Genomic DNA, 20,392 nt, shown 5'->3' with positions numbered 1-20,392 from the left:
TGAAACGGGGCAAATGGCACAATTAATGAGGGTGTAGTGGTGACCCTTATCCCCAAATCTATTTCCTGGCCTTTTCTCCTTTTTTTCTCTCCCTGTTTTTCCTCGATAGCAAAACTTTTTTTTTTTTTGGGGGGGGGGGGGATAACTATCCCCAAATCAACCCACAATACACTATATGGCATTTAATTGCACTGATTCTTTCATGAAACCAATCAACTTTCCAAACAATCGCTGCAAAGCTTGGTGTTGTGGGGATGACAGAACTAGAGTTGAGAGTCTCATTTGTACAATTCTACTGGGATTCAGGCAACAAAGCTGAATTCCCCGATTATAGTGATGTAGGGTAGGGGTCTAGTCCCCCCCCCCCGAAATAATGTGAACATAAAGTATGAAAAAGAAAAAAAAAACAATACAAAAGGGTGTAAAAAGAATTGCCACATGCACCCCTCCCTGGCGACAAGGAGGTAGAGTGTCCCTGGAGTGATGACTTTTTTTTTTGCTTGTCAGCCGAAATTTTGCATGCACCACTAAAAAACTCACTGAGCATAAAATACAAACTATATGAATATACGATAATTGTCATTTCTTTATTTACAAATAAAGCTTAGTATTTATCACAGGTGATATATATCTTTTTAGATTCATTGTATCACTTAATCTGCACCCAGTATGGGCAGAGCAAATTATGACATAAAAGTGCCATATGGTAAGTATCGTAAGTTCCTCATTAAACTCTTTTTCTTGAGTGTACATTTTTTTATTGTAGGAAATTGATATTAAGCTAAATAAAAGCAGTATTTTAACAAGTTTTCAAGAATTTATTTCCATTGAAATTAATGGTAAATATAAATGTATTAATATATTCAATGTGAGAATAGACTAAGTTCACCTTTGGCAAATGATAACAAAAAAATTGAAACAGATAGATACAACAGATAAATAAATAAAATGAGTTCATTATCCCCCTCCCCCAATTATGAAGGGAAAAACTGAAAAGGGGAAATCAAAATATAGCAGGAAATGATTGTCATACATCAAGTCATTTACACACTTTGACAGCTAAGATATATTATGCACTGTATATCATTTCATCAAAAGAATATATGACCATTAACCCCCTCAGAGACCAAAATACTGTACATGCAAAGTAAAAAAGTACAATAAGCTCAGCAATGTTCCATTATAATCTTATACCCCCTCATACATTCATGATTGGCAATACAAAGGTTAAAAAAATTAAGGTGGTTTAGGCTCCGTGCTCAAAAGCAAACCCGAATTATAATCTATCCCATGTATTTATACCAATGTACATTGTACATTATGCAGAAATTCTCAAATTTACACATAATTCATAAACAACTTAAATATGAATTACCAAATGTCACCTCAAATATTTAACATATATTCAAACAAGCATGATATCATTTCTTATTCATAACCTCCACTGCATAGCATCAGCCTTTTGACATAAAGTATAATTGTAAGACTTCAGAATGGAAACCCCATGTAGTTTGCCATATGCCTGTATGCACAACTTGTCAGCCACATCCAATTTCATTTAATCCACAAGATATCTGATAGTATTCTAACAGCATTGATCCTGGGCACTGATTGCAGTAACCCTAATACATGTAACAGGTATAACATAGTTTTATGGAGTGCCACTTGTAGACTCATTCACCAACTTTATTTTTACAGACAATCTGTCCCCCAAATTAATTTTGCAATAAAGAAAATTAGTATAAAACCATTAAAATTTTGTTTGTAGATTGGAACTATATATCTTTGTCATGTATAATGAATTAGAAACTCTGAATTCTATAGAAGTAGGTATACTTTCCCCACCGTTTAGCCTCGACTTATCCCTCGGGTTAACCTACTACCCAATTGACATAAGTCTCACAGAACTGCATTTTCAGACGGAGACGCTGTGTTACACATAGGCATGTCAAAATTATGAAATAATGAACCTAGTCAAAAGCATTCCTCAAAGACGTGATTCTGCTTAACATTGTAAGATCATTTGCTTATTCACATAGTCCATGATAATGCTTGTATCGGCTTGAAACATGTTGAATTTCTTGCTCAGTTGGTTTTCTTCTCTCGTTGATGTTCCTTTCATAGATATGTCTGCCACCATATCGTCCTCGGCTAGTCAAGGTTCCATGTGTTCCTAAATAGGCAATGAAAATTAAATGGTTGAATATTCTGTTTTTCTTCAGATGTTTCTTTTTCTAAGTTTGGATGTATTTTTTCCCCTCATGAAATACATACCAAAAAATACAGGAGCAAAAAATACTATTTCTTATGATAATTAACATAAGAACATAATTGTATTGGGAAAAATATTTTATTTTTTCATAATGTTATTGTGCTGGCATGGAAGTATCCCATGTTTAAGCAATCAATATAGTTACAACTTATCACAGATGACAATAAATAATGTTGCTGCAAATGAATATTCTCCCTTGCCAAATAAGCAGGTCACGTATTTCTTTTTAACTTCTTAATAAACAAAGTAATTGTATTAATTGGCTTGGAACTGCTTCACATTTGATCTGTTATTACACATGATGATTCCTAAGTTTGGTGAAAATATTAGGAAAATAAGAAGAAGGGAATCAAATGTATGAATCAATATATTATGCAAGCTTTGTTGTAATAGGCAATTATGGAGAATATTCATAATGGATGCCTTCACATCACCTCATACAAATGACTGAAATGAATCATACCAGAATTAGCTGCTCCTGGTTTGCCTGATAAATCTGGTACATCCCACTGACTTCGTAATTGCTTGACACCTGACTTGTGCCCATCCACATCTGGAGGGTCAGTTCTAGGGCCTATCGTATCCCGGGTGGTCAGGGTGCATTCATAGGGCAGAGGTCGACGGATACTGGGGTCATCTAGAGGTGATTTGTACTGATGCCATTCGAGTTGAGACTGAAGGGGTGCGGAGAGGCGGGTGACCTGGGCATTTCGATCTCGGGCTGTGTTGACAAACTGTGCAAGTTCCTGGATATGTATGTACAAAAGGCAAAATAATCATATTTTCAAAATGTACCTTACGAACGACCAAAGCTTGACACAAAAGTTTATCAGCACCTGGATAACAATCATACATGTGGCTGACATTTCCTTGCATGACTACTTACGATAATACTTTCTTCCAGATTGATGCTATTATTTTACAATAATCTCAGAGAAACATTAAACACAAATAATACCCAGAGATCCTTGATAATATTCATGAAAAGTGAAATCAGCACAGCAAATTGGAATGTCAAAGCAAATAGTAAGCTTAATACATACCCTTCTGAAATTCTGTAATTCATACAAGTGTTTTTTGCAAAGTGTTTCAAGCCTTGCTTCATCTAATGCATAGGGACCTCTGCTTTCTGTGCAACAGTTCTGTTTGTAATCAAGAAGTGCGTAGGCAACCTCAGACAATTTCACAATCAGCTCTAGAAAAAGAACAATAACAAAAATGTTACATATTTATAGAACATTTGTTTTACAGAACTATTAGGTCATTTGTTTACATTGTGTCATTTTTTTTTTCAGAGTTAAACTTCAGTAACTATTAAGCTTTATACAATAATTTCCTCCCTTTTTAATTTCAGTAAACCATTTTGAATAGAACTAGATCCCACAAGATTAGAAGAATGACTTGTTATCTCATCTGCCTGTACCCCCTTCTTGTAAAGAATAACGACTTCTGCAGATTGATAATTCATAATTTTCTTGTTAGAACCTGAAATGAATCTTCTCCCCAAGCAATAATATTTGTGTTTGACTGTTTGTATTAGTAAAAAACTTTGTTCATATACATGCACATTAATGAATAAGCTTTCGAGTTTTTCTAGCTTATCCTTTTGGAAAATAAAATCAAATAAAATTCATTTGATCAATCACATAGTATCTCCAGCTCTAGGCAAAATAATTGATACAATTGATAATATAAAAACTTTGAATACATGTAGGGATGTAATTCAAAATAAAAGATTAAGTATACAATATTATTTTACCATTTTGTGAGGATTTAGCTCGTTTTTAGACTCTTTATTGTTTGAGGCCTTACTATTGTCAGTTACAGTAACATAATATATATTATATCCTAATAATTTTCTTGAAATTATAAACACTTACGTTTGTTTTCAGCTTCATCATCTGCTCGCCAGAAATGTCTGTGATACTTATCCCTAGATTCCTCAAAAGCCCTGTCTCTTTCCAGGGAAGCAACATCTGTACCCAGAGCAATCAATTCATTCTTGAGGTCAACTATCTTGTAATACTGAACATCAGCAAGGATACCTGACAATATTAGATGGGGAAAACAAATATGGATGAATTCTACATTGTATGACTTGTATGTCAAACGTTAGACAAGAAAAGTAGATTATATATCTCTCAGGAAAATAATTGGTGGATATTTTAGAACGAGATTAGATGGGAAAAGATATACATGTACATACCAACTTTTTGTGTTTTCATGGACAGATCGTTTTGCAATTCTAAGACAAGAACTCTGAAAGCACAATTAAATTAATTCTTTGATGCATGTTTTTTTATATCTTTTGCCAAAGATGTTTATTATGTTTCTTTCAGTAACATATACCCTCTCTTCCTTTCTTGTTAGACATAACAAAGTTAGGGATTACCATCTGCTTCTTCTTTCCCGTCCTCTTCTCTTTCATCTTAATCCTTGTCTTTTACCTTGTTGAATATTTGTTTTATTGATTCTTTTTCCTCTTCATAAATAGAGTTCTACTGAATGAAAGATATATACGATCTGGGGCTATCATTAGCACAGACCTATAGTATATTACTTACCAGCAACGTGCTGCTTTACAACCAAAAATATATGGTGAAGCTGATCATTCGCCGAAGCATGGTCGACCAAGCTGTAGCTGTTGTTACTGTGGCTAACACCAACCAGCCGCATAGGCTTGTCCACCGGGGGACGGACCGCGGGTATCGGGGCGGTGTCGGTATTCATAATTGCTTGGTGGCGTCTGCTCAAAATAAAAGTGGCAAGAGATAATCGCTCGAAGCCGAAGAACAGGTTAAATTCGGTGCGAGTGTTGTTCGAAGTAAGTGGCGGTTAGAACTCAGCTATTAGAACTATCAAACAGAAAAACCATGCAGTTTAATCAACATCATTTTTTTTATTTAGACTATGAACGTTAGACCCGATGCAAACCGTGCCTTTGCTAAGCTTTGCGATCGGTAGTCAACGCCCTTTTGTTTACATACAATATCACTGCACGTGGGTTATTGTGCCAGCTGGCCGTTGCTATCAACAAACTTCTGCTTGCATGAAGCTAATCACAATAAAAGTGAACGCGTTAATATATATTTTTTTATTATTTATTCCAAGTATTGTAATTTTGGTTTTCTAAATTATTTTAATATACCATTTTATTTTAAATTTGTAAGTTAAATGTACTTAAAAATAATAATTAAACTATAAATAAATCTATTTTTAATTATAATGAACCAATTTTGTTTGACCTAAAATTTGTAAGGTCGGTCAGCTCATGATTTAGCTGCATATCGTGTATGTACGGTACGTACCGGTATGCGCTGCAAAAACACGACTAAGAAAAACTAAAAATTAGCTGAACTTTTGAACTACAATTGTGAGTAATCTAAATCTAATTTCTATAAAACCGATGGGGCTACAATTAATTAGTTATTAACAAGTTGAAAATAAAGACGTTTAACATACCGTAGTATTTGATGATGTGAAAATCAATTTATAATTATATTCAAACGTTACCGTAATTCCGTATAACATGGGTCGCCGCATCGGGGGGCTTGTGCCCGCGCCTACCCCGGCCCAGTCCGGTCCCGCCTCTATGCCAATGGACGGTGGTGATATACGGCCTAAGCGCCTACGGCTACGCCAGTCCGCGCTAGCTCGGTTAGCCAGGCGGCTTCTTGAGAGTAAAAATCATTTACTAACGTAGGCTTACTCTAAACGAAGCCAGTTTTATCCCATGTAGGTCCTACATGATTTAGATGATTAGAGCTAGGTTCCTAATCCTAGATCTTTTAGAAGGAAAGTAGAAATCTCGGGGGCGAAAGTTTCAGGGTTTTTTGCAGTACCAGTAGCAGTACTAGTAGGCCTACACGCAGATGAATAGGGAGGACTGCCTGGCTTCGTTTATACTATAGTAAGCCTACGAGGCTACGTTAGTAAATGATTTTTACTCTCAAGAAGCCGCCTGGCTAAGCTCGGTATTGGCTCAGGCCAGGGCAAGCTCTCACTTCTCAGCTCTCAAAAATCTTACCTTACCACAAATACTGGAACTTTGGAAGAATGCTGCGGGCCGAGTTGTCCCACCCGTTTCGTTATTTTTTTCACAAATTTGTGTCTATTTTTTTCGTCATTTCAAAATTTCTTGTAATGGTCACATATCATCATGATCATAATTTGTATCACAGACACAGGACACTCGTGATCATGTCATGATACTGGACGCGCATATTACTGCATACGAAAGCAATTTTGTACGCGTACATGTAGCATAGATCAATTTCACAGACCAATGGTATTGCCATTAATGCCAATAGAACAAGAATGCAGTAACGAGGCGAAAAAATATAGGCCTATGAGTTTTATCTTTGACTTTAGATTTAGAATGACAAAAAAATGCTTAAAATATAGCTTTGTATTAACAATTGATATATTTTCTGAACACGGGCCTCATTTGCTGAATTTCAATCTCGTCCCTGCCTTTGAATGTTGATGTGCGATGTAGGCTATGGCTAAAGTTTGGTTATGTCCACACCACCTTGAGTAGTATTACAGCTGTCGACAATCGACGACGTGTGATTGAACTTAATGAGCGTCACAACTCACAAGCATACATGTACAAATAATGAATGTGCCGCCCTTTCTGTACTTAATGGGAAACTTGATTATTATGGCAATTGCAGATTACATGTAACTTGACATTCGGTGAAGATTTTTGCTGGGGCCCGCAGTCCAGGTTCACACACAGGATCTAGGCATAGCGTAATTGCTAAGACTACAGTAACTAGTAACCGGCCTAACAAACAGTAACAGGCAATCTTACCTACACTGATCCACTGTCGTCTGCTCTTTTTATTCCTATGAAAATATATTGCCTATTGGTTTTATTGTTATTTTAATATAGTATACATGTAGACCTACAGACAGCTGACAGACAAACAAAGAATGATAAAAAGAAGTTAGCATAGTATCACTATCACTTGTGAAGCTCCACATCTTTTAAAAGTGGATGTTCATCATACTTCTACTTCTTTCAGGGAATAAACAACTATTCATCATGAGTGTTACCTCGGCTAATCCAGCAACGCCTTATACCCGAGCAGAATTTTTCAATGCTTGTACCAGTGTTCTGGAGGGTCTGAACTGTCTTCAGAGGCAACAGTCTGTCATAGATGAAAGGTCATGGGAAGTGTTGAACCGTTTGGGGAAGATGGTCAGTGACCTTCGACCAGAGGTCAAGCAGAATAAAGAGTACTGGGTGGATGGCCCACTGGTGAGATGTGAGTAGTCTGATCAGTTTTGTCTAGGTAGGATCATCATTTACCAGATGTGTACACTTTGTAGGACGTATGGAATCGACGTTTCCTTTTTTAATTTCATATGTATTTGTACATACGATAATGAATATGAAAATCATTTTTCATTTTCCTGTTGTGACAATTTCCTGTTGTAATTTTTCATCTGTATATAGCATTTTAACCTGTGTCTTATTTGTTTAAATGTAAGTTTGCTTGGGACTGTATCTAATGTGTGTATTTTGCCATGTCAAGCATAAATGAAATAGTTAAATGCATGATATTAAATATAATATTTTTTTAAATTCATTTTTAATGCCTGTAGGGGGTATGCACGACCATACTTCACCTTATTCCAAAATTACAATTTTTACTGTGATATATATATATATAAATGTCTGTATAATATGATTATAATTAATGTATTGTACATTTGTGATTGTCCTGCCACAACCGCGTAGCCAGGATTTCATTTTGGAGGGGGCGGTAAGTGCACGCGAAGCGTGCCAACACTTACAGAGCGCGCGAAGCGCGCTCCCTAGGGGGTGGGTGCAGGGAGGGGGAGTTTCCCCCTCCCTTGCGAAGCGCGAAGCTTTCGGTGTTTCATAAATTAAAATGAAAAGGAGCCGTCTATCTTGTCTCTAGTACCTGTTTCCAACCCTGCCTGTATCAGCTCCAATTCAGTTCACTCTATTGTGATTTTGAATCTTGTTTTCAAAAGTGATTGTGAACGCACAAAAAGGGATAAAATAAAGGAAATTATAATAATAATTACCCCGCTCGAAGCGCGGAAGCTCATGCATTTTATAATTTTTTGGCAAAGAAAAGGGTCCCGAAATAATGGTATTCTCTAAGTCATATTGAATGCTTCCCTCGGAAAGATCAGATTTGATTACAATTTAGCCACAGTGCATATCTTTAACTCGCAAAACAGAGGAGAAGATATGCCGGGAGGAAGATATTCTTCCCCGCGCAGAGCAATGAAACTCTGAAATCTTAAAGGTCGGACGTTTCATTACATGCAGATATCTCTATACCCAGCGGTTCTAATTCAATTGATTTTCTAAGATTATTTAACTTCATTACAAGGAAAATACCGCTCAAAAAGTTGAAACTTCTGTGATTTATTAAAATTATATAAAAAGGATGATGTATAATGTCTTTGACTAATCTTGAAGCGCTTCATTTTTAACGATAAAGAAACTTAAGTGTCATTCAAAATTTCAAACTGAGGGCGCAAAATAGGACAGGGCAGGGAAATGACATGAAATTTACTAGAATTTGATTTAAAAAATATTGTACTTTTTTATTTGATACGACACGAATTTTATACCTTCTTTTTTTTTAATTAGAAACCCGTTTGCCCCAAAATTATGGTTGTTAAATAATGAGTTGAAAAGCGGGAGAAGTTGCCCTAGTGGAGGTGACGGCAGAAATTGATATAAAGATTTGACCCGCCTGGAGTCAACCCGACCAGAAGTTTCGCGATCAATTTGAAAAAAAAAAGACTTCATACACTTCGGCCTAACCTTACTCTAATTCCATGCCCTCATGTATACATTTGAACTTGAACTGGCAAGAAACACGTATAGCTGAGGTGGAAAAAAAGGGTTAGAGAAAGGGTGGGGGAAACAGAGGAGAACTGCAATATTGTCATTTATCCGCGCGCAGCGCGGAAGCAAAATTCATATATATAAATTTAGAGCAAGAGTGAAGGAGTTTCTCTTTTTGAAAAAAAAAAATAAAGAATAAAAGGAAAAACCCACAAAGCTACCTTTCTTCCCTTTCTTCCCTTCGCTTTTCCTTTTCTCCTCTCTTTTTTTCCCTTCTTTTTTTTCTTTTTGGGGACGTTTTGGGGGGGGCGACCGCCCCCACCGCCCCCCCCTGGCTACGCGCCTGTCCTGCCATGCATTCAGAATAGAACCAATGACCTGGATTGTATGTCAACATGTAGTTTATCTTAGAATCAATAAAGACATGATTTCAATCAATTTATTTTTACTCTAAGTTTTTCAAGCTAATTATATTTCTTATACTTTTGCATCATTTTAGTTTTGACAGCCAATGTTTTGAAAGCAAAGAGTGTACTACAGGAAATGAAGAGAACGTGTAGCCAAAAGAGTGCAGCTATCAATGGTCAAGAATACATTGAAAGACACCTAGCACAACATGTTGAAGATATAAGAACTGCTCTTGAGGTGAGAGACATTTATTTTTAAACCTTGCTTTTGTAAAATTCCCTGTTTTCTTCATACAGGCAATGTATCAATTTTTCTAATGTGCATTTTTTGGTCTGGACTGTACATGTATCTAAGGCATCTTAAGAAGAAAAAAATCTTATTGAAACATTAATGGTATACATTTACATGTAGGATTCTATGATAATATAATAATAAAGGTATGTTTACCCAGGTAGCCACTTTAGTTAAAAAAACTGTTCTCCCAGCGGGCCCTGCTATTATTATTACCTGGGTAAGCTAGGCTACCTATTCAGGTGCACACAGCTTTTTGAGGAATTATTTCCTGCCGGTACCCATTTACCTCAACTGGGTCAAATGCAGCACACTGTGGATGAATTCCTTGCTGAAGGAAATTCTATCTAATGATTCTTTACTAACAAGGAGCAGTTCTAACCATTGCACAAGATTGAACAAGTACAGTGACATCAATAGTTTAGTTTCAAAATATGCTACATAAACTTTCCATAAAAGAGTATGGAGCTGAGCAATTGCAATCAGTCTATCATGTATGTCTTGACGACCTGGGGCCGATTGCTCGAAAGGGTCTTTCCAAGGACCGTCTTTCGTGTCGCCCATCTTTTATGATACGCCATGTGAAACGCATTTCAAATAAATTATCTGCAAATATATTTTATTTGTCCGTTAAAATAAACAAAATATTTGTTTATAAAATGATGTGATATCTCATGAAATTGTATAAAATTTGATTTAAAAGCAAGCCTACGAATTTTGTTTGTTTATCATAAATTTCAGAAACACCCCGCTTATAGCGCATCATAAAAGATGGGCGACACGAAAGACGGTCCTTGGAAAGACCCTTTCGTGCAATCGGCCCCTGACTTACATTAATGCTTGAACATTAATTAGTGCCAATACAAATCATGAGAAAATTCACTTTTTAATGACACTAGACACCATCGACTCCTGCACAAACATCCGGTAATATATATTTTTTTTCATAATTAATAAAGATGGGTGTAGTACTGGGGTCTTCTTTTTATAGATGAATAGCTGTAACAACATTAGAATGATGGTTTCTTTCTTTTTAGGAACTTGAAACACATCACCAGCAAACCCTCTTCAGAACCGACACAGTGGGAATTGATAGTGGAGTAGGACAGAGAATGAACACTGTTTCTAAAGGACCCACAGAGATGACTTCTGGAGGATTGACCAAAACGTAAGTTTAGTTAGGGTTGATGTTCTTCATAGAATGATTTCTTATCATGGTTCGAATGTATGGTCAATCTGGATAGCTATTGAAATTATTTTGCTCCTAAATGTTAAGATGTCTCTATGAAAGCAAAATATGGAATTGGTGAATTTTACACCAATAGAAAGCTACAAATACATCTATGCAAGTTTCATGCATTTTCAGAGAATGATTACCAACTGGTATTTTGTAAAAGAATATAAATGGAACTCATCATAATCCGAATGCATGTACATGTAATTTCAACACTTCACACGTGATAAAATCATGTAATTTGGGCAGGTGAGTTATAAGCACAATAAAGCCACTTTAAAACTAAAAGTTGTTTATCATGAAAATGCTTGAAACTAGTATTGTTGTAATCTACTTCTTCATATCTTAATGACGCATTGTTTTGGCATCCGATACATACAGTGGTGCTAAAAAGTTAGTGAACCCCACCAGAAAATGAACATATTTAAAGTGTTCAATTTCTGCCATGCTTTAGATAATATCTGATTTTGAAGTCAGGTGATAGGATATTACATTCAATAAAGTTTGTTTGTCTGGGCTCGCCAAATATTGTATTGTTGTTGTTGTCTACATTCAGCAATCAGCATGAAGGAGTGCATTTTGTGGTGAGGATCACTAACTTTTGAGCGCAACTGTAGCTTGAAGGAATTAATCAGTTGGCTGGACATTGAAATGGTTTCTTTTTTTTCTATGGTTGTCCCATTGCATTCTATGTATTCTATTTTTTCTCAATCATCTTAATTACTGATATTTTATTATTTTCTGTAAATTGCCCCTAATTGGTTTCGACCAAATCCCCAGCTAAAAACTTACAAGATAGCTTGTAGGAATTAATCAGTTGGCTCGGCATAGGAATTGCTTCTTTTTTATCTATGTGTTCTATTATTTCTCAATCATGTTATTCATTAATATGTGTTTTCTTTTATTTCTGTCTCTGCAGCCCACCAGCTGAAATAAGCTTAGAACCAAAAGGCTCAGAAACATTCATGAGAAATGTAAATGATGCTAAGATTGCCACATCAGATTCATACCCAGGGACCAACTCACATCCGATGGTAAGTTACCTAGCTCTTAATTAATTATAATATTTGTACATCTATTTGTGATAAATTCAATCAAACTCAACCATGGTAAGCATGTCATAATTCTTCCTCTAAGAGACATATCGTGGCTAGGATGATAAAACCTTGTGTCTCAAAATTTAAATAATTTGATGAGAACTCAGAATAAGCTAGATCTTAGAGTTATAACATTGGTAGCATTTCATATCAACCTTCCTTTGCCTCGAAAGATTTCTTCACAGGTTCTGGAGACTGTTACCAGACAATATGAGACTGCCACCATTGCTATATTTTTGAAATACAGCCTTTTCTAAGCCACCCTAAAAAAATTTAGATTTTGAGATACAAGGTTTTATCAGCCCAGTCACATTATGCACTGTCCTTTTGTTAAAAAAACAAAAACAAAACAAAACTAAAACATGTACAATGAAACCTCCTTATCATTCTAAACTGGGTTGTTAAAGAAACTGATCAAAGTTTACAAGGGCACTACACAAATTTCACTTCGTCAAAATGAACACTATTTTAACACAGGCTAGCTTCAATAATCTTTTTTGGGGTATTTATATGTTTTATTGGGTCAACACAGACCAAGTATAAACAAAAATAACAAATCAAACATAATTAAACTATTTACAAGTAATCATAACATCATAAGAAAAAAAGAAAAAATATATAAATAATAATGATAAAGAAAAAGAAAAAAAAGGAAAAAAAACCTGGAAAGTTTTATGCAATGGCACAGACGTGATATTTAACACAACTTTGATGGCAAGTATTTGTATGCTTATACACAGTAAACAGGATACATACAATGATACATGTACAGATGAAGCTTCAATAATCTTTACTCAGCACATGTCAATAATTAAGAGATTGTTTCAATCACAGAAGGGCTATGGCCCCTCACATCAATTGGTCTCAGAATCAAAAGTTACAAGTGATATATCACTATATGTGATTGATTTAGCACCTGAAGAACATGTTCCAGTCTTGCATAAAGTCATGCCTAACTTTTACAGACAGATTTATGAAACACCCACCTGGTGGATTTTTCATAAAGCTGTTGGTAAGTCAAGAACTACTTTAAGAACGACTGGTGATCCTTTCTTATGCACTAAACCATCCCCAATGAACATTTTGGTGTATACTATTTATCACAAGAAAGGATCACCAGTTACTCTTAAAGTCCTTCTTACATGTAACTTATGAACAGCTTCATGTAATTGATTTAGCACCTAAGAACATGTTTCAGTCTTGTGTAAATTCATGCGTAACTTTACAGACAGCTTTACAAAACACCCACCTGGTGTCTTTGAGTACGTCTTATACACAACATTTGTCATTTCAGGAAATGATTTTGAAATCTTTTATGCTGTCTTCAAATTTAACTTCATGATTTTCTTCTTTTACCCTGTTACAGACCACAATGTGGTCCTCAGGAACACACCACCCAGAGGCCAGCAAACCCGGTGTCTTTGAGCACATCCAAGAAATGACCAACATCTACCCGGAGCATGATCCTAACTGGCCCAAGCGAGATCGGAAACCAAACCTACCATTTGAAAGGACTCAACCACCATTAGGTAACAATACCTCTTTCTGAAATAATAGTAAGATAAATGTAGCAAAATCTATTTAGAATTTAGCTTTTTTGAGGCACATATTGGATACCCTGCTTTAGCTTGAGCTGATGTTCACATGCTTACTGCATTCAAGTAATTAATCTTGCTGGGTAGCCTTTCATCTTACCTGGGTTGAGTGCAGCACAATATGGATGAATTTCTTGATGAAGGAAATAAACATATTAACCCTCAAAGAGTCAGAACCACCTCCTTTTCCCCATCATTTTGATCCGTTCGTTTCTTGGTTTTCTTTATTGCTCCAGTCTACCCCGGCATCAGAAACATGCATAACTACGGCAACCTTCCTCAATTCACCGGCAAGAACCTCCCGATGCCCAAGATACCCGACGGGGAGATGGGACTGAGGGCTCCACATGTTGCCCACTGGGACAGCACAAACCACTACACCTACTAAAATGACAAGCATACAAGCAGACAACAATACTTTTAATCAAATGCTGGGAACATTTCTTAGTTTAGTGTGGTGTACCTCTCTGGGATTGATGTTGGATTGCACTCGAACAGCAAGAACCACTTCTTTGAATAAATACTGTCTAGTCAACAACCCTAGAACACTCTATGAAATGCCGGGAGGGAATGATACCTGACGTTCAGTGGCAGTGCCCTGTACTAACCCACAAGGTCCATTATGATTATAGAGCTTCACAGACACCACTCTTCTACAGTCACACCAAGGAAACCGACTCCAAACCAACCAATGGTATGTCATTGAAACTAATGTAATAGCTTTGATCCGTCTGGAGTGGGATTCACCGATGTGACTGTGGCATTAACCAGATCCTGACTGGCCAATAATCAAAGAATAACACTCTTAATCAAATGCTTGGAGGATTTTGCAGAACTTTAATATTTAGTATTGGTGCACTGGGACTACACTTGTAAATCACAAACCATTACTCATACTGATGACAGTCTAGTTAACGCTTATAGTGCAACACTCGTATTAAATCAAATGCTGGAGATAGTTGTAACTGATATTCAGTGCTGTATAGTTACATCTTGACTCAGATATTTATCACCTTGAGAACATTTATATTTCACCGCTTTCAAGATTGAATAGATGGATCAATATGTAAAGTGTACTAGTATATGCACAGCACTTGTTCATCTAGCTGTGTATAGTTGACCTACAGTTAATGTATGGAAGTGTAAGGTATTGGGGATGCATATTTTCAGTCTCTCCTGGAGTTATTCCCAGCTTTACAAACATTTTAACAAAACCCAGAGATGCCAGCACAGTCAAGTTTTAACATGTTCGTGATTCTATTGAAGCCCATTGTGTGAAACTAACTGTCGTGATTGCAAAACTCAAATGAAGTCTGTTCTATACTTTTAGGAGCAAATAAATATATTATTGTAGTGTGTTGCAAATCAATGTATAGAAGCAAAGAGAATGGGTATACTTGTTGCCACACAAAGGCATCTCTTTGCCAAATTATTATCACCTTGATTCCTGGAAATTTAGATTATTATCATAAACAAGAATGAAATTTTACTGTATCATTACTTGTACATAATATTATGGATATATGTTTTAAATTCACTGTAAATACATTTTGAAAAATATGTAAATGCAAATGTTGTAGATTTCCAATATTCTCAATGAGATCTATGTGTGAATAAAATTTAGTTATTTAAATTATTTTTCATTGAATAAACCTTTCACTTATAATTTCTGTAATTGTACATGTATCAGCTATTCAATATTTTTATTGATTTTACAATTTATTATTTTCCTTAAAAACATAACAAGAACTAAAAAACATCTACTTAGCATCTGTGCCTTTGTTAGAATCATCATATTTCTTTTATTTCTTCTAGTAAAGACAAGTTACGAAGATAAAGCGAAATATTTAATTTCCTTTCATTATTTGCATAAATAAGGGAAGTCATGGTTTCAAGTGTAGCACAAATTTCTTTTTCTTGTTTGGAATTACTTTGATTGAAAAAAAAGGGGGAAAATACTGCAACAATATTTGAACATAATACAAGCATAAGGCTTAGTTTGCTGAGTATGTACTTGCTTCCATATTATAGAAATACATTTGAATATACAAGTTGGTTTGTGAGGAGCATTTTGATGATAAAATAAAAATCTATGAAAAATTCAGAGTTACTATGACCACCCCCCCCCCAAAAAAAAAGTCTCATTGTGATGTCATTTGCCACCTATTACATATAGGTTTTTAATGTTGATATGCACAGGTAAAAAAAATAAAAGATGACAGTTGATGGAATTTTATGGTACACAGCATTATCATTTTTCATTATTATTATTGAATGGTTTATTTCAAATAATCACTAAAAATAGCAGCCAAAGGCTGAATTACATTCAGTTTGCAAATGGTATATACACAATGCAGACATAAAAAAATATACGACTTGAAATAAAATAGGCAAATATACAGCTTACAAGGGACATCATTAGACATCTCCATTTTGATATAATTTCATATTCCATTATATCCAATTTGACATCAGTAGACTTCATCTTTTTATAATGTGAACTCCATTCTTTTAAAATCCTGGTACAGGCACTTATTTGATAAGATTTTTTTTCAGGATTTATTGATATTATGTTGCTATCACAATAATGCAGGTCTAAGTGTAAATATTAGTCTAAATATACATTTATTTACAGCTCTTTGTATCAAACCTAAACATTTCACAATCGCTTTTTACTTTATTTTATAACGCTATTTACATGTTTATAAATCGTAAGATTACATCAGAGGTATATCATAAAATGACTATATTTTCAAGTCAAAACACGAATATTCAAACCTCGGCGGCAGCGCCAAGTTTCTTAATGGTATATTGGGGAGGGGTGGTTGGATTGTTCCCATCTGAATTCTATCAATTTGGAATATTGTATCGCTAATGCCTGAGATTTTTCTTTTCCCATACTTTCTTTGCCCCCGAACCTTTTATTCCCGTTTTGGATTACTTTAAGAATGACGGAGAAACTGCCCTGTTTAAACCCATCAGCACTTTCCCTCCAAACAATGACAATGGAGCCCAAAAGAGAAAATGTAATATGCAGCGGTGGATCCAGGGAGTGGGGTAGGGGATTTAAATCCCCACCTCGGGTTCCCGAAACATAATATATAAAAGAGTATGGAATCAAACTCCAACAACCTTTCCCTGTTTTGGGAGAAACAGAAAAGTAGCGGATCTACATCGGGGGGGGGGGGGGGTAGCTAGGATGCATTACGTCGCAGCTCATCGTCATTTGGTCAAACCAACTTGTCAACCCCACCCCACCCCCTCTTAGCGAAGAGGTAGATCTGCCACTGGTATAAACAATTTGGATCATTTCAAACATGAGAAGCAGTCGTTGAAACGATGGACAATCTTGGATCGTATCTGTCTGTTGAAGAATGCATAGATCAGGGGGTCGAGCATCGCGTTGGTGTATCCCAGCCACATCGTAGCAACCCCAACCATGTGAGATGGAGAGAAGTCAAAGAAGCAAGCATGAACGAGAGAGTAAGGGGCCCAGCAGACGGTCGTTGTCAGGACAACCATACCCCCTGGAAAAGTAAGTGAGAAATGGGAATTATTGCAATAATATTTTTAAAGGACTGATCATATTGATGGTGATAATACCGTCGGTAACTATTGTTTTATCTTAATTCTTACATAAAATAAATTTGATCAATCAAGCATCAACGATAATAATGATAGCAAAAATTATCACTATCAATCGAGGCCTATTTGTATCGTCCCTGTTCCTATTTTTGATTTTGGTTCTCGGATATGTTTTATCAAAATGAATTGTCATTATATCGTCAAAGAATTTTGGCAAACAAAATAAAATCATTTTCTGTTTCCTAACTCTCCCTCCATGGCCTTAACCTTACCTGAAGAGAAAGGTGGAGATATAATTTAATTGATAGCGACAGAAGTATATATACATGTATATAATATATTACCTGCAACTGCAACTTGTTTATCCACGCTTAGGTTCGCCCACTTTACTGCCAACTGGGTCTGTTTGTCTTTTTTCCCTTTTGCTTTCCTCGGCCGATCTTTCTTTTGTCCCCGAGACACCATATCCGATGAAGAGAGATCAAGTTCAGAAGTGCCGATTGTGTCCGAAGTGTCGCCGAAATCCACCGAAAGAGAATGTAGGCTGTGTTCTTGATCTTGTTTCATGTTACTGCTTTGAAGTCGCTTCGAGGGAATCTTGTCACTTTTGTCTTGTATGCCTAAGATGATAATTGGACAGTAAATTTGGGCTTTATAAGTGCGTCTTTATTTTTGTTCTGACATAGATACAAACTTTTACCGAACCTTGAGTTAACTGAAATAATTGTAAGCACGATATTTATTTTCCAATTAATTGCTCATCAATAAACAATTGCTCTAGATCGGCAGTCGGGTTACCTGCGAATCAATACATTACAAATCAATCAAATTAGCTTTATAAAAAATACTCAAAACTCATGAAAGCTTTCCCATAGATAAAGTCAAACAAATTTAATACATTGACTCGTATTAAAAAAAGCGTTGTCCTGTTTTCTGTAATTAAAATTGCAATTAATTAGAGTGGTGTTTGGGGGTCTTGGAGCGCTTGCTCCCCCCCAAAAAATCACGACGAAGAAAAAAATAAAGAGAAAGGGAAAGATAGAAGCGTTAAAAACGACATCTTTTTCTGAATATTATGTCAAAATCTATGACAAGATTGGGTTTTTTGTAATAAAAATGTCGACATTTTTGCTCGCTCGCAACTTTTTATAAATTTTGTCCGTACGCCATATCTACCCCTCAGGCTTTTTGGCTAATTACGCCAATGAAGAATTTTTTTTGATACGTTGTTAGCCAAATGTGCCGATTTGCGTTTTTAAACCATATTATGACTTCATTGCACTTATGAGCAGCATAGCCTGCAAACTGTGTCGGCCTAACGCTACATTCAAAAGAAAAACAAAATGATGACGAGACCCCATCCAATGAAAATGAAAGAAAGAAAGAAAGAAAGAAAGACAAAAAAAAAAGAAAGAAAGGGAGAAAGAGACAAAGAAAGAACGAAAGGAAGAAAGAAAAAAAAAAACAGCAACACCCGAGGATCCACAGAATGTGTCGAGCGGGGTGTCGGGTTGGGTGTCCACAATTATGTCTAATCTATATTTACTGAAGTGATAACAATGCCCCTATCTAGTCAAATGTTAGGAGCAAATATTAGGAATTCAGCCCACTTTCTTTGGCCCCTCTTTTCTAAGATCCATTCTCCGTTCTACTTCACTTGCCTTCCATAGATATGTCAGTTCCCATTCCAGCTGATCCCGATAAAGTACTGATATGTTTCTCCGGATTGCTTGCCTGAGCTTGCCCTGACTTGCCGACACCATACGATCTAAGCTTCTTCTCTTTTGCTCTCAATTTATAGATGATAAAAGCGTGAGAGATGAGCATGGTGGGGACTGCCAGTCCGTAGATGAAGGTAAGGTTAAAGACATAGAAGATGCAGTTCGTCCATGCCGGAGAGCAGTGATGGGTTGAACTGCTATAATGGTAGTAGGAGAGGCGCTCTGTAACATAATAAAAGTCCAAACTAATTCGGTTCAGGTGACGTTTTTAAATGGCATTTTTGTTACGAAGGGAGGGAGTTAAAGTGTTCCTAACAAAAGATAATGTATGCACTGAAAAGGCCGCACACCTGGCTCATCACGTAATAATTTGGAAGTGTTTTTGTTCTTCCTTTGAAGTAACCATGGACCTACTAGGTCCATGAAATAAATCATGGGGAAAATACCAAAACACACCTTAATTCCAGTACCCAAGACAGCTTAATCGATGGACTTATTAGTTTGTTCTTTTAATTTGATGGACATGAATATTGAAGGTTATCAATCGTACGACTTGTTTTTTAGCTATGTCATACCTTGGTGAGGGACATGGCAATAAGACTTGTCACTGTTCCAAAAATATTGGTGCATCGATTTGGTTTTAAATTCTCGTCGCATGATCATAATAAGAGCAGGTTCTACTACAGGTTCATTTTGATTGGTGAGTTATGTATACCTTTACATGTATATTAATTCTATAACAAGCTACTTAGGAAATCCCCTTTTCATTACAGTTTATAAAAAAATTCGGCTCGCGATTTGCGCTCGCATTGTTAAATAATATTAACCAATGCGTCCTATTCATAACTACAAAATGCTTAAAATGTCCATTTTTTTGGCCTAAATATCAACAAATTCCACGCTCTGGTTAAGCATATTAGATTAATAAATAAGAAAATAAAATTTTCATGAATTCCTTATAACTAAATTGGCCCTATTACACAATGGAATATCGACAAGTTTCATCTCGCGCTTAGGAATAATAGGAAGATAGTCACCATTTTCATATGATGGCAAAATGTCCTTAGAATGTCCCGTTTCAAGGTCAAAATAATGATTTAAAAAATATCAGCTCGCGCTTCGCGCTCGCATTATTCATTAAGTGTGATCCACATCCACTTTACAATTTTCCTACACAGTGCTTGAAATAGTGCTTGAATTGACCCTTTTCAGATCGGAATACCAAATGTGTTCAGCTCGCGCTTCGAGCTTGCATTATTGATCTTCATGATTGGAAAATGTATTCAGAATGCATGCAGGTCTAAAACACGCACAGGCATGTTTATTGAGATACGCAACTTGTTCTTTA

The 20,392-nt window shown here is 36.0% G+C and overlaps 3 protein-coding genes across 3 annotated transcripts; 1 reads left to right on the top strand and 2 right to left on the bottom strand.

Annotated features, from left to right (window-relative positions):
- Positions 1 to 568: 568 nt before the first annotated feature.
- On the bottom strand, positions 569 to 5,272 carry LOC129261456 (uncharacterized). Its single transcript, XM_054899545.2, has 5 exons — positions 4,837 to 5,272; positions 4,153 to 4,317; positions 3,316 to 3,467; positions 2,736 to 3,018; positions 569 to 2,173 (listed from the first exon to the last, which is right to left on the bottom strand). Exons 1-5 carry the CDS (start codon positions 5,000 to 5,002, stop codon positions 2,028 to 2,030), a joined length of 912 nt encoding a protein of 303 aa, XP_054755520.2. The 5' UTR covers positions 5,003 to 5,272; the 3' UTR covers positions 569 to 2,027.
- A 266-nt stretch (positions 5,273 to 5,538) lies between these two features.
- Positions 5,539 to 15,974, top strand: LOC129257669 (uncharacterized). Its single transcript, XM_064096630.1, has 7 exons — positions 5,539 to 5,645; positions 7,303 to 7,545; positions 9,613 to 9,758; positions 10,850 to 10,980; positions 11,966 to 12,080; positions 13,510 to 13,672; positions 13,975 to 15,974. Exons 2-7 carry the CDS (start codon positions 7,323 to 7,325, stop codon positions 14,124 to 14,126), a joined length of 930 nt encoding a protein of 309 aa, XP_063952700.1. The 5' UTR covers positions 5,539 to 5,645; positions 7,303 to 7,322; the 3' UTR covers positions 14,127 to 15,974.
- On the bottom strand, positions 15,385 to 19,270 carry LOC129261263 (alpha-1A adrenergic receptor-like). The gene is made up of 3 exons (XM_054899356.2): positions 18,981 to 19,270; positions 17,668 to 17,934; positions 15,385 to 17,265 (listed from the first exon to the last, which is right to left on the bottom strand). Exons 1-3 carry the CDS (start codon positions 19,084 to 19,086, stop codon positions 17,045 to 17,047), a joined length of 594 nt encoding a protein of 197 aa, XP_054755331.2. The 5' UTR covers positions 19,087 to 19,270; the 3' UTR covers positions 15,385 to 17,044.
- Positions 19,271 to 20,392: the final 1,122 nt, after the last annotated feature.

Source organism: Lytechinus pictus, chromosome 1, assembly GCF_037042905.1.
Source record: "Lytechinus pictus isolate F3 Inbred chromosome 1, Lp3.0, whole genome shotgun sequence".
Taxonomy (NCBI): domain Eukaryota; kingdom Metazoa; phylum Echinodermata; class Echinoidea; order Temnopleuroida; family Toxopneustidae; genus Lytechinus; species Lytechinus pictus.
The sequence above is the reverse complement of the archived record's forward strand: the minus strand, read 5'-3'. Positions and strand labels throughout refer to the sequence as shown.